Here is a 15,148-nt window from a genome sequence, read left to right on the forward strand (position 1 = left end):
TATAGTCAAAGGTAATTGTCCATGAGGTCCTGGTGGACCATTTGTCCTTCCCTCAAATCCCCACGTATGTCCTGTGGTGACCTGTTTACACCTTCCAATTCATCACCATCTGGGCTAGGGGGTGAATGGTTCTCACCTTGAGGCATTTCAATGTGCCTTTGTATGCACAAGTTGTGCAGCATTGCACAAATAACTACTATTTTTCCTACTTTCTCCAGCTGGTACATGAGGGCACCACCTGTGTGGTGAAGGCACCTGAATCTGGCTTTCAGCAAGCCAAACGTGCTCTCAATGCATGACCTTGTTCTCCTCTGCGCCTCATCGTAGGCTATCTCAGGGTTTCTCAAAGGCGTCCTCAGCCATGGTAACTGCAGATAGCCAGCATCACCTGCAAGACATGACTAGACTGTGTGTCAGTCAGTCACATTGCAGGATTCAGCAGTAATCATGTAATGTCATCATCAAAGCACTTGTCAATTATTGTGTTGCAGTACAACATGTGCGGGCCATTACATTTATTACATGGGTGTGACGGGTGGCCTGATTGTGTTGTGCTGCCTTGCATGGCAGAATACCCTGTGTCATCACGAGTACTGTCTGTGTACCAGGGTGGATCAGTCAGTGTACTAGGCCTGTTATGTGCACTTCTGTTATTGCATCATGGGACTTGTAGTTGTTACACTTTGCTGCACATTATGTTCCCCTAGCTGTGTGACGGTTATCCTGTCCATCAGGTCTGCCTGTTACTTACCCACGAGCCAGGTGAGCTATCCTCTGTGTCTTTGCATGAACGCTGGCAGGGTGCTGTTCTTCAGTATCATGGCATCATCTGTGGCCCCAGGGTATCATGTGCAGCAGTGGCTGATTGTGAGGTCTTTGTCGTCAAATGTCATTTTCACATTCAGTGATTGGTACTGTTTCCTGTTCCTGTATGCCTGCTCAATTGCTTTGGGGGTACCAATGCCACATGTGTTGCATCCAATGCCACGATGGTGTTGGGAAAATGGGCAATGTTGTTGAAACGTGCCTTTGCTGCATGCACCTGCGCCTGGGTGATGGGCATGGAGTTGTGTAGATGGGCATGAGCACATCCAGGAACTGGTCCAGCACCTTAGCGAATGCGGGCTGTGTGACATCCCATGCAGTGTACCAACTGTGTGCTGGGATTTGCCTGTGGCACAGAAATGTATGACCAAAGCCAACTTCAGCGGGGGGGGGGGTGGCAGTTCTGTTTCCAATGGCACTCTGGAGATTTGGCCTGGATCAGGATGAGCAGGTCTGCTATGGTTGGGCGGTCCAAACAGTAGGGGGTCACTAATTGGCTGATCATCGGTGTCCATGGGGATGGACGGGGATCTGGTATGGGTGCCCTCCGCGGCATGCATCTCCTGTGCCTTTGTGGTGCCTGTCTCCTTCCCAGCTGGGGTCTTGCATGCTGCTGTAGCTGGATGTAGAGTATGGGGCTTTGGAGCCCATAATCGACATCTGCTTGTGGCTGCATGTTGCCTGTATGTATGTTGGGGGAAGGTGTGGCCCTTGTATGCTCCTCCTGAGGTGATCTGGTGCACCTGAACCTTAATTTCAATCACCTGTCTGCATTTACCACCACCTGTTTGGCGGAGGTAAATGTGCTGTGTTTTTGGGTGTATTTGCTCCCAATATTTTGAGGTAATTCTGCTGATTCCCAACCTGTAATTCAGCAGAAATCGCTTGTTTTTTTTCGGGGAGGTAATCCTGCCGACGGGATTGGCCCTGGTGCTTATTCCGCCAATTGTTGGAGGATTTACCGATGGAGCTAATATCGGTGGGATTAACGGCAACTTTCTGTGACTTCGAATTTGGCGTAGTGTTAAAGTTGGCAGTAACCAAATTACCTCCAAATTGACCACTTACCGCCATATTTGTCTCTTCAAGTATAAACAGAAAGGTTCAACTATAAACAAAAGTTCAACATGACTTCTTCATATGAAATAAACAAAACACTTGGAATTGTTCAGTATCAACAACAATGTTTTGTCAGGATGATTCCACCACAGTTCATGAAACACTTTAGTGGTCCTACCACTCCTTCTTCACAACATTCAACCACAATACAGTGCTTCAATGATTTCTTCCTGGTTCACTACCTTGTGAGAGCTACCATTAAAATGTCCCTATCCTGGTATACTTGCTTGCCAGGACAAAAAGCTCCTAACACTTCTACAAGTACTCTATGCTAAAGTTTACTGCCAACATTTTTAGAAAAGTCTTTCACTTTCAACAACATCGAAATACCAAACTACTTTCAGGACGACATGAGGCACTGTTGTGTTTGCCACAGGCAATGGGGTTATTCTCCTCTCCTTCTTGATACGTTCTACCAGGATGGCTTCTCTCCTGCCACTCTTGTTTTCTCACTTTTACATCATATATCTGCTGACAAGGTTAATACTTGCCCCTCCTTGGCTTAGACAATGCTTGTTGACTCAATTTTCTTTTGGCTGTAATTGCGACTCATAGCCTCTGCAACTACTCCACCTCCTGCTTCTAATGGCCTGCACCCGAGAGAGCCTTATATATTCAAAGGTCCCGCTCAGGTGTGGGTCATTAGAACCACTAGACTGCATCTTGCAGTTTACTGCCTGTGAATCCCTCTTCCTCTTCCCAGTACTTAGGTTATTGTGGGACTTGAAGTCCCCAATGTTCTGATTATCTTGATCATCAAGGACTTCAATTCTACAGTAACCCATTAAAACTGTAGGGTCTCTATGGAAGTTATTAGAGCAGTTCTCCCAGTTCTCCTGACCTGAGCCCCCCCTTGCGTGATCCTCCCTCAGAAGACCATCCCCAGGATCGGGATCAGGAAGCGTCCGCCTTTCCTAGGCCACATGAGAAGGGTCCAAGTCCAGGGTTTCTGGGATAATCTCGTCTGATTTCTACATTTCCTTGAGTGTGTGTCTCGTTTGCAAATCTTGTATGTGCACAAAAATTTGAAAACAACCTCGCCCCAGCCTTTGTAACCCAGTTTTGCGGAAGAGCACACTGTGTAAAAAGGGGCATTTGATTGGGTACATTTAATGCGCTGAGCCAGATTTCCCTTTGTGAAATCCCCATATATTGTTAAGCATGTTTAAGTGCAATCTCATCCTTTCTTCCCTCTTTTGAAGTATTTGGGAAGAACAGGTACATCTTGTGTCCTTGCCTTCAATCTCAGGTGAAGTGCTGCTCTCACTAGCAAACTATGGTGGGCAGATTTTCACAGACCATGTATATTGTCTGCTACACACTATAGCCCGCCAGCCCGAGCATAGGCAGGTGCGAGCGAAGCAAGGTCCTTGGCGAGGGTTCAGGGCCATTTTCGGCCATGTACACACCCCCGACAAGGGGGTAATATCTGGGTGCAAATTGATATATTTACTTACTTTATTTAAGTTATTTTATTTAACTTTTTAACTGGAGATGTGCTCCGCACATATTGCGCAAGGCCAAACTCCTGTATAAAATGATGACCATACTAAATTGAAAAAGGACAGAGACGGGAAACAGTGGCGGGTACAGAAGCACCAGCAGGTACGTGGGGTTAGGGTGGGGATGGTGTGTGTGGGGTAGCAAGATGCAGGTACGGTTCTGGCCGCACCCGGGAAAGTTCCTCAGGTGGCTTGAAAAACACAGGCTGTACACTGTCAGTTCTCGCCCGCGTTTCCTGCCACCTGGTTGGTTCAGTGCCCTTCCCCAGTGTGAATGATATTTCTGCCTTCAGTTGATCTTTGCAGCTTAGTAAATCTGCTTCCAACAACTTTGTAATAAATCCGTTGTAATACATTCTGAGCAGTTAGTTGCCATTTTTTTGGTGTGAGGATGTAACTGAGGGGTTTATTTTATACCTGCTATGATTAGCTTAACAGGTTATGCATTTTCCTTTGTTATGTGGGATGTGAAGTATTGTTTTTTCTATTATAAACGCTGGACTGCAATTCTCTTTTTATTTATTTTTTATTTTTTTTTTAAAAGCTGGACTGCAATTCTCGAACGCAAAGAAAAAAACATGGCTGAATGTGCTACTCGCGTTTTTGATTGGACGTCTTAGCCCAGAATGTGTCCATACATTTCGTCGAAATTCCTCACGTTGACACATCACAAGAATTCAGGGGCAGAGAGAAATCTTTCAGGTTCACCAATATTTCTCCAAAATGTTTGAGAGGATGATTAGATTTATGAATTTTGTTAATCTTTTCAGTATTGTAAACCTGATAGAAAGTGATTGTGAAGTGAATATGCATTGCCATAACATGCATATTTTGGGGGGCAGCCTACCATTTATTTTAGTAGCACTTTGATTGCTGTCTTTGCTTAGACCAGACCACTGCCATGAACTTCCATTAGGTAATTGTGTCACTGCCTTGGCAGGGATAATCCAATCTTTTCTTATTTTACAAATTGTGAAAGAAAATTTTCCACTTTGAACTTAGAAACTTTGACATTCAGTTAACCCTTTAAATGAAGGTCACTGGTAACCAAGCCTACATAGAAAGTGCACCAAAGAGTTTGAATATTTGTTGGCACGAAGATCAACATGATAGAGCCTGGGAGAAGGAAAGGTAGAGTGGTCAGAGACTTTGTGGTCTGGATTGGCTCTTCTGTCCCACATAACCTAGAGCCGAGCCATGCCTTTGGCTTGAGTACGATTCTAACCCTCTTAGGCATTCCCACCTCTATTCCTAGGTGCTGCTAATTAAACCAATGTTCTCATTTTTAAGCTACCTTGTATGCCAAGGCACTGCACTTAATTTTGGAGGTGATGCCAATTACGTTGGTATGGTGATCCAATAGTTAGGGTGCTGGTAAATGTGTGAATTGGCTGCCAATGTGATTAGGGGCCGAGTGGCTAAGTGATGTGTCTGCATTGTGTTTCGATGTTCTTACCACTCCATACCTGCATCCCTTTTCCAAGCAGCCCGTATGTCCGCCTGGCCCCTGTTGCTGTATCAGCATTAATGGAGAGGTGACTTGACTCCCCAGCCCTGTGACCATAGACTACCCAATCATCATAGCAATGAATGCGCCCTCCTTCCAGTTTCTGGGAGCCCACTCTCACCTGGGACCTTCTGCAAGTCGATGCTTATACGGGGCTCCGCAACCCCAGCAGGGAAGGAGGGTCAGGGTGACCATGGTTGGATAGAAAGGGGGGAGTAGGGAAACCAGAATGACGTTTAGGGAGAGGTTATGGATAGCTTGGGGATGTTAGGGTAAGGTTTTGACCACTGTGCACGCTTCCAGCGAGCTGTTACACAGCACTCATACAAACATACGCCCCTGCTTCTGACTCTACACACACATACAATATCACTATCGCAGTATACAAAGGCACAGCAGCATAATAAACACACATGAGGTAGTGCAGCTTAGGTTAGTTGTTGCCCAGAGTGTCCTGTGTTGTCTCCTCCGATTTTGTTTTACCACTGCCAGGATGTGTCATAGTAGCTATCCACCCAGTTCCTGCCACTCTCCATCCAAAAAAACACTTTGTGGGAATTCTTTCAGCTTTCTTTTTTCAAGCCTTACAATCAAACTTTGCAGTGTTTTCTCAGAGCAACCTTCAAGAGTTAAGGACTTAATTGGAGCTGTAAACCCGTTAATGGTGTAATAGAAATGTCTTAGACAGGTCTGCCTTCAGCCCCTATGTGTGTCCTTCACTGAAGTCCTGTTAAAAACAGGCATTGGGAAAGCCAACAGTTCTGGCTAATGTATAAGTATCCGGCATTTGCCAGGCACACTGCTATTATATGCCCATGACATGTTGCACCATTTTGCTGCTACCTTCCCATGTTAGGCACAGCAGTGACTTTCAAGAAGTTTGGTTACGTAAATAACAAATGTCCCATGATGGGACGATAGAAAGTAGGGATGCTAGGGTGAAGGGATGGTTTTTTAGAAGCGGGAGGACCCATGCTTCTTTCAGATTCTTAAGGACTGTACCTTGTGAGAAAGTATTATTGAGGATAGAGATGATGAATGGGGCGAGTTCTGTAACAGTCTTTTATGATAGGGGCAGGGCATATGTCGTCTTGACACCTTGACGGTTTTAGACTAGAGATGATTTTGATGACCTCAGTGGTGGAGACTGGCCTAAATTCGAAAGGAGGGGGTGATGGCTCTCTCGTGATTGGCGGGTCAATGTTAATGGCTGGCATTGTTAACTGTCCTTTTTGATTGCGATTTTGTTTTTGGAGCATAGCTATTTTGTCAAGGAGTTCATGCTGTATGTTCGCACACCAGGTTTCATCTTCTTGACAGGTATCGGGTGGGCTAGTGTAGTGGGAGACTCAAGTTTCCTCAGGATGGTGAATAATTCCTTACTGCTGGATTTGGCATTTGCTATGCGCTCTTTGTATGTAGCGTTTTTAGCTAGCAGTATTGTTTGTTTGTATTTCTTAGCGGAGGAAATGAATAGCTCCCTGTTGTTTTTTTATGATGAGCCTTTCCAGTTTGAGTCAGCTGTGCGTTTATTTGACCTTAGATTCTTGAGGTCAGGTGTGAACCAGGAGTTCAGGTGAGCTGTCTGTTATGGTTTGCGGAGTTTGAGTGGGGCAATTTTGGCAATGGCTTGTAGGATGGTGTGGTTGTAGAGATCTAATATGGCTGAGATAGTATCCTTTACAGCGTTTGTCATTGGTATTACCCCAAAAAAATCATTGACCTTTGTCATTTGCATAGTCTTTTGTATAGATGTTAACATCCCAGTAGGCATTCACCATTAATGCTAAAAGTAGCCACTCACCCTAGAAATGCTCCACACTACATCTTTCCAATGTCAGGCTACATGTGAGTGCTTCTGCCACATCAGTTTCACAGCACGCGCATGCTGACACGCAGCAGTGTTATTCTGTAGCAAGTGGCCCAACCTTATGGGAGCAATTTGTTGAGTTTACTGTACCTGCTGAGCAGTTTCTCTTGATGGCATCGATTGGGCTGACCTCAAGTCAAGTCCAACAGCATTCACTTTAGTCGTGACTATGATGGCACCATGTCCTATCTTCCCTTACGTTAGATGACTGGTTGATCGTAAATTGTAATGAGGAAACATCCAACTGCAATACCATGTTGACAGCATAGTGTTACAGATCAATACATTGGATAAGCAATTGGATACATGTGGTTGGATTATGGAGGCAGAGACAGGACAGTGCTACATGTTCTAGACTTCTTAATTATGATCTTTTATTCAGCAAAGGCAATGCCAAGAGAATCCTCTTCTAAATTTGCCGGCAAGTGTTTCACTAGAAAAGACCACAATGGAAAGCGTGCTATGCTAGTGCGTTTCCTTTTGTTCAATGATGTGTTATTTATATAGCGCCTTAAAACAAAGCGCTTTACAGAGCACATATTCACATACAATATCACCCCACCGAAATTGGTACTCATTTATTGACCTCGGAAGGATGAAAGGATGAAAGGCTGAGTTGGCCTTGCCGAGATTCGAACCTGCGACCTGCAGATCAAGCTCAGATCGCAGCAGCGAGCGCTCAACCCACTGACAAGTCCAAAAGTCCTTTCACATCTAAACCTTGATCTGCTGATTATTAGCTTTTCTTCCTCATTAGGCTTCGTTCATTACGCCTCTTCTTCTCTACAGCTAGTGCCTTTTGCATTTCTCCATCTTTCCAATGACACCTTTCCTGAAGTCCTGAAGGCTTGTTGTATTATCAGCACTGTATGCATGTATGTATGTAGATGGGATGTTTAAAGTGTAAACCTAGCTGGAAAGCAACAGAGCACTGTACATATCGGATGGACACATGGGTTGCAAGTAAGGCTGCAGGGGATGTAGGGAACCCCAGAGGCGGAGAATTGGGTTGGAGTAGAGCTACCAGCGATTCCTGGCTTTCTATGAAAATTGTGAAAAGAACACTTCAAACAATGCCCCACCCTCTACAATCTGATTGCGCACAGTTGCTTTGTCTTGCATGAATCCATGTTTGGCAAAAGACTGAGTTTTGGGTCTAAATCTTATCACAGTCCAATGACCCAGCGTCCATTTACTGAAATAAAGGCACACTTCTCCATATGCATTTGTAATGTAAAGGGAACACCCCCTACCGCACTTCTGTGCATTGCATTCTGTAACCCCTCCCCCCTGCTCATGCACTTTACTCATATGCAGTGTTCCAAACTCAATTGTCCCTTTCCTCTTCGAGCGGTGCAAAGTGACTTAGTTTGCAGTTAGCGCTTTAGCAATCACCAATAAAGAAATGAACACCTGTTCCTATGGCAGAGCATAAATCCAGACGGGGGTTGATTTATGCCCATTGCTAAGAGAATTGCTTTGAGGGTAATATTTCCCATGGGCCATCATTACCAACCATGGCCTCAGCTTTCTGTAGACTTTCTCACTGATTAGGCAACAGGTGTAGCTTAAGATAAAGAAAGGAGCAAAAAGTCTTTATAACATGGAATTTTGTAATTGATGGATGCCAGGGCATCGAAGTGGAAGGGAATGGGGTAGGTGAAGAATGGAAACACAGGGTATCTACATTGTCCTTTATCGCTGCATGTACAGTCTTTACAGATAATATGAGTTTTGGGTTTTATCAAAAAGCTGCATTCTGGCCAAAAAAATATAGATTTCATTTTTTTCTTTTTAAACACTCCGATTATAATTTATAGAAGAAATCTATTTATAATGTTGTTTATAAAAGAGTTATTTTCAGAGTTTATTTTACATTTACACTTATTTTCAAAGAATGTCATACTTAAATCAGTTTGATACATATATAGAGCATCTTATTTCTGATGTGGATGTTGTGGTGGTGTGTTGTGTTTGTTGACATATTCTTTATTGTCTTATGGGGAATTTAAAGAGGACACCTCGGTCATTTGACGACCTTGCAGCGCTCCCCACGTTTGTTCCCGCCTTCATTGCCTAGCCTTTCTTTCCCCTTGGCGATGGGAGGGGCCACTCAGCACACTTTCTCTGCCCGAGCATTGCCTTGTGTATCCCGTCATTGTAGAAGGGCCTTATCCAGTCCATCCCGAAGCTCGGGGAATGCCACTCCCCAATCCATGCAGGGTTGCTTTTCTGGAGCACTCCAGGTGCAACATATCCTATAGAGACCAGTGTCTAGTTCCCTCCCCTTTAACACTCGCAGCAGGTCGACTCTCAAAGAATTCCCCTTTTTGGCATATGATACGCATTCCATAACTTACGCCAACACCAGGTTGGAACGTCCGACCACAAATGGGATTTCCAAAGAAATCTGATCGAAGTTACTGCCGAGAAAACATGCAGGTTCCTCCATAGTCACAAAAATGACACCCGCACTGCCATTATTAATGGCCGGACATAGAATAACCTTACTGTAGTAGTCAGTGGAAAGGTGGAGATGTTACTAACAACACTTCAATTAAAGGTTTTGCTGTCCCTCAGAAACATTTTTACAACATTGATCGCATCTTACAGCTGCATATATTTCTATTGGGTTTCACCCTTAAAATATAGCACTTACAGCTACAACACGTAGGTGCATCTTAAGTGTGGTCACAAAGATTTCTAAGAGCACGTGCACCTACTGTGAAGGCGTATTACCTTACATTTGTACTATTTCATCAAAACTCTTCACCAGGACTGCTCACGGTTGGTTTTCCATCGCAGCCCCAGTGGCGTGCAGGTGTTGAAGTCTGCGGTCTCTCAAAGGCCCCAGGAAAGTTTCTTTCTGGTCATATCTATATATCATCTTGTACAGCAATGTGTATGTTTCCTTCAGATAGGTAACCTACTATTGAGAACATGAGCCATAGCGCTACATGTAGAACCTGTGTTCAATACCCCGGTCGAGCCCACAGCCGTTATTCAACTGGCAAGTCCAAGACATACAACGACTGCAAGTAGGCGATCGAAAGTGACCCAACTGGCTCCCAGAAGCTCGTGAGATGCAGCTTCTATACGCCATCCCCCACACCCGAATGAGCATATAATAATCTCCTACAGTCAGGCTCGGACTGGGCTTTAGGGCAATGCCTGAACCCACAACGCAAAATGCTAGCACAGACCAGTTTTTTAGGTCAAAGTGGGCCACTATTTTGGCCATGTGGGCCAGTTTGATAAGTTACTTCACCGTTCGGCTGCTCGTTTTGACCAGTGTTACTGAAAAAATATTCTTTAGAATGCACAATTTACATTACATTTGATCAAAAACCTCCCCCCTGGGCACTACTCAACAGTCTGTCACAAAAGGAATGAATTGCCATTTGCAACTGTGGTCCCCATCCCAACCCTGCCTACAGTGCTGTGCAGTGTCCTCCCGGTTTAGCTGAACTTCAGAATGAGATGCACTGGAACTGGAAACACTGCATCGATAAATGGGTTTAATATCAATGGGGTGTGGGGAATGTTATCTGGCCCCTAAAGAATTTAGAGCCCACTTTAGGTTTATATTTCCTTTTTTCCACATTGTTTTTTATTGATTATTGATTTAGATCCAAGTTGCTTTAGTTTTGAACATTAAAGTAAGATGTTGTTTGTAGGAGCACGTGTATTTTAGAGTAACGTGGATTAGACTATAATGTTCAGGCTACAAGAGAAGACAATAGATTGTGCATAAAATGAGGTCCAAGGTAGACTCCATTGCTTCACTGTTCGAAGGGACAGCATAGCGGCCTTGTTGACTGACTACAGTCTAGTGTCTGGCACTGTAACCAGTCCTGCTCTCTGCAGGTTGTTGTCAAGCAGAAGGGGAAACCTTTGACGTGAAAAGGGTGCACGTGCACCCTTTAAAGACTGAGAAATTGATTTCATTTCGACAGACTGCCCGATGACGAAACTCTGTCTCACTCTTGTACTCAAATCACACTCACACTGAATGTTTGGTTACAGGTCCACTGGTTCACTGAGTGCAGAAATGACCATGACTGCCAACAAGAATGCCAGCGTCACTCAGCGAGCAGGAGGGAGTAAAGTACCCCGCGAGACCTTGGCAAGGTAAGGGGCTTTACATCGTTTTGCTTATTTTGATGTTTTTTGACCATCGGAGTTAGTAGGGCTTGTTTTTTTAAATTTTGCATGGACATGTTGGATCGTATTTAACTGAACATTTAAAGGGTTTGCATTGTTGTGTACTCCCATTCTGAAAGGTAAGTGAGTGAATAAAGAAATTAGAACGTTGTTATTAGTTGTTAACGATTGCCTGATCAAGAATACCCAAGAAATCTTTTTAATGGCCTCCATATTTAAATGTGTGCGCCTCGTTAGATGTTCCATAACCGCAGATAAACTCGCTATTCCCTGGACTCTGAGTGTGGGCCGAGGCTCTTGACCTTCTCCCTCCAACTTACGTCATCTAGCACCAGGTGTGCATAATCACTTCCCTGTCCGCCCAAAGCATTTTTTACAAAGTCAGCCACGTTGGAAATTCTGTTTACAGGAGGGTGTTTTATCAGTGCTTGTTAGTCACCCAAATTGGATTTTGTTGTGAAATAATTGTATGCTATTCTCGGAAATAAGCACACCTGGATTCGCCATCCCCAGGAACACAAATCTACCAGGAGCTACAGGTACTGCAATGTGCCAAGTTCAGATTTTGTTTCCTTTAGAGATAAAGCGCTGGTAAAAAAAAAACAAGCTTTGATCTTGCTTTTTTACATCTGCTTTCTGGTTTATTGTTGGTGATAAAGGCGGCTGTTGTTCGTATGGCCATTATGGTGGTGATAGGCCCAGCACAAAAACACATCACATCAGGGCTCAAGTCGAGGGTACACGTGGGGGGGCGGAGTCCACCCACTTTTTTTCAGAGGGTGGACTTTGATATGCATATTTCTGGCAACGTCACATCCCATTGCATTTGATGATGAGTCCCCCCCCCACTTTATTTTTTAGGACTTGACCAAGCAATTTCTATATTCTACCAACAGCGCTAATTAAGGTACCAGGCTGACACATATGTTCTCACTACGTTTGGCTCCTAGTTATTCCTCTGTGTGTTTCAACTGGCAACACTGGCCCGTTTATGTGAGAATGGTCGCAAACTCGCAGCCTGTGTATGGGTAAAATAATTCCTTTGTTTCCAGGGTCGCATATGTCGCGTATGTTCTCTGTACATGTGCTCAATAATTAGTCTGAAATTTCAGTCACATGATAAAGGTGAACTGTGCACTGCAGAGCTGATCAGTGTCTGCTCAGGAACAGTGTCTAATATTCAGTGCTGAACATGGACATAATTTACTGGAGGATCTCACCAGCAACCAAGTGCAGCGATGGATCCCGCACCAACCTCGAAAGGTTCCTTTATTTTATTTATTTATTTGCATTTTAAAGCGCTCACACATCCATGGGGCATTGATGCGCTGTTACAGAATTTTTGTTGGTGTTGTCTTACTTGCATATTTATAACGTGCTTAAATACCCAGTGGTTTCTAAGCACGGATCCAGGGATAGAACCTGTGTTGCTTTGTGTCGTCTTGTTTCCGAGGTGAGCATGTTGCCACTGAGCTATCCTCCCGGTGAGGAGAACAAAGGGCACCAAGGTTCTACCCATGAGAACATTTAGTTAAGTAATTGGTTGAAATGGGCAATTGTAGCACGAAACAAACTAATGGATGCCAGGTCACTAACGGTACATAGGAGCATCTTACAAAACATTTCCTAAATGCCCCTGGCCACAGTATATGCCAGCACTGCCACTCTAAATCACATTCATAACACTGATGTCGTCATTGCCATGCTAAAAAGCTTTCATGATGCTGGTGTCCACACTGTCTGTCATTGTGAGCCCAGGGTTGGGGAGGAGGCAGCAGGGACGTCATTTCACCAAAATGCATGGGGTAGCGGAAGTGATCACAGTGCCACGCCCCCAAGAGTGACATCACGGGAAGTGATGTAATTTGACCACGCCCCCACAGGAAGTGATGTCATTGGACCACACCCCACCAGAAGTGATTTAATTTGAACACGCCCCCCCACATGACATCACAGGAAGTGGCCTCATAAAGCATTATCCCTCAGTACACTAAGAAAAAAAATGGTTACGATATCAGTGTATTGTGACATTTCATACAAGAATGGATCATCATATGTAGCAGTGTCAAGGTCCATGTTGTCACGTGAAGTGTATGAAGCCCAATCCCCTCTTTATGTGGATCTGCCCTGTTATTTCAACTGGACTACATTCTGGGGGGACAGGGCCGGATAGGCGGGCATGGGGATAGGGGAAAGCCAGGATAAAAGAGTAGAGGGAGAATATTTCACCAGAAAACATGTATGGCATCCTCAGATTTTAATGATTCTTCTTCTTGTGTTATTTTGGCTGCCAAAAGATTAGTTCAAAATGTGTTCAAGGCATACAGTGCATTACTGAGTGATACGAACTTCAGTACCAAAAGCCTCATACATCCTTTCCCCATATTTTATGGGGGAAAACATCCTGGCTGCATTTTGCATTACTCCCACACTCACCAACACTCTTTATATGCCTAGGTTTCTGTTCCTACATGTTCATTGTCCTCCACACCCCACACCTCTCCATAATGGTACACATTCCAACAATTAGTACTATTGTATTGATTTTGGGATAATGCCCAACAGTTGCTCTTCCTTCACTCTGATCATAAGACTTAAAATGTAGTTTGTTACCAGATTGAGCAGAACAGTGGCTTGACAGACGTGCCAGTGCTGCTGTTTCAATGGCATGTGAGGTGAAGATTCTGACTCGAAGACAGGTTGTTGCTTAGGTGACTGGAAACCAGAGGAGAGGTCTGTGAGTGTTCAATGGCAGCAGATCAAGAAGACACAGAACTCTGGTAGTGGAGCTGCAGGTGTTTGGCAGAGAAGAGGCTGCAAGTATGGCAAGTGCTGTTTTGAGGTCACAGAAAACTGGCTGTGATGCGGATAGTGCCGGGCTGGTTTTCACAGAGGACACTGACTGGGTGTGTCTCATCATTGCTTGGTTGACTACAAATCAAGGATACAGTGCTGGCATTGTGAAAGCAGAACTGTAGCTGTGGGGCAGCTGGTGACTGGCTTAAAGGAAGTTTCTGCTCAGATGGCTCATCATTGCTTCACATGATCTATCAAAGACAAAATGTAATAAAATAGTTGATTATAAAACACTCCCTTCGTCCCACAAAGCCTGAGTTCATATTTTCTCTATCCTGACAACACACACAGGTCCAATCCCAGATTTGCCTCGTGGAGCAGGGACAAAATGGATTCTGTAATGGTGCAGTGTGGCTACTCCACAGAGACAGTAGAGGGTGAAAGCGCAAATATCGGGACGTGTATTATTCGGTGACAATCACTGTATTATTTGCTGCCCTGCAGTACAGACCAGTGGGTAGTTTCCCACCTGAACAGAAGCCAACCCCCTCGACCACGCAATAAAGGGGACACACACACAGAAATCATCTGCTACTTGTTGGGGCAGTCTGGAGGGGCTCCTGCTGGTGGTGCTTTAAGCTGTTGCTTGGTCTTTCATTGTTATCCAGACGGGCCTGCCCCACATAAAATCAAAAGTCTATTGCAAGCAGTGAACGACAGGGGAACTTAAATGAAACAAACCACACAGGTGGAAGCCGAGCCAGCTAGGAGTCAAACAGGGGTGATAACTTGTGTCTGAGAGAGCTCATTCTAAAGGGGTAATAACCCCCTGTATGTGGGATCAGGCTCAATTTGGCCCATGGCCCCTCACTGCTGAATGAGTGAGCAGATTTTAAGACTTTGCTGATTCTGCTATCCTAAAGGCTCGAGCCTTCTATCCCTTGCCCCATCATGGCTTCCAACATCCCGAATGGCAGCTTATGGACAGCAGGCAGCTTGCGACATGCCTGTTGCCAATTGAATGGGAGAGTGCCATAAACCCACATTGGTGGTGAAGACGCACCCAACATACAGAACACAATGGTATAGTGTTACATTCATGCTGAGAAATGACAATTCGGTCTGTTTAAATGTAAAGCAGAATGGCTGAGAAGTACACGCACTGTGCCGTTAAAAATAAAGCAGCTGTGGTGGGTGGAAGTGCTGCTTCGGTGGCATCAAGAGTATACAATTCCCTGTGGGGTAGTGTTGGTCATTTCCTATTGAAGTATAGCAGCCCTACTGAGAAGTGCCATTATAAGTGAAGCTGTCCAGTAGGCTGGATCAGTGCAGCTTCTGTGAGAAGTGGTAGTACTGTCCCAATGG

At 44.6% G+C, this 15,148-nt stretch overlaps 1 protein-coding gene across 5 annotated transcripts in view; it reads left to right on the plus strand.

The window, feature by feature from the left end:
* DENND2B (DENN domain containing 2B) overlaps window positions 1-15,148 on the plus strand; it is a 1,727,973-nt gene that overhangs the window by 839,563 nt on the left and 873,262 nt on the right. For all 5 annotated transcript variants that reach the window (XM_069623705.1, XM_069623704.1, XM_069623706.1 and 2 more), the window contains one exon: window positions 10,850-10,954. In XM_069623705.1, coding sequence (XP_069479806.1) covers window positions 10,875-10,954 — 80 coding nt within the window. In that variant the 5' untranslated portion in view covers window positions 10,850-10,874. The remainder of the gene's footprint in view (window positions 1-10,849; window positions 10,955-15,148) is intronic.

This window comes from Ambystoma mexicanum, chromosome 11, assembly GCF_040938575.1.
Source record: "Ambystoma mexicanum isolate Mex_15411 chromosome 11, UKY_AmexF1_1, whole genome shotgun sequence".
Taxonomy (NCBI): domain Eukaryota; kingdom Metazoa; phylum Chordata; class Amphibia; order Caudata; family Ambystomatidae; genus Ambystoma; species Ambystoma mexicanum.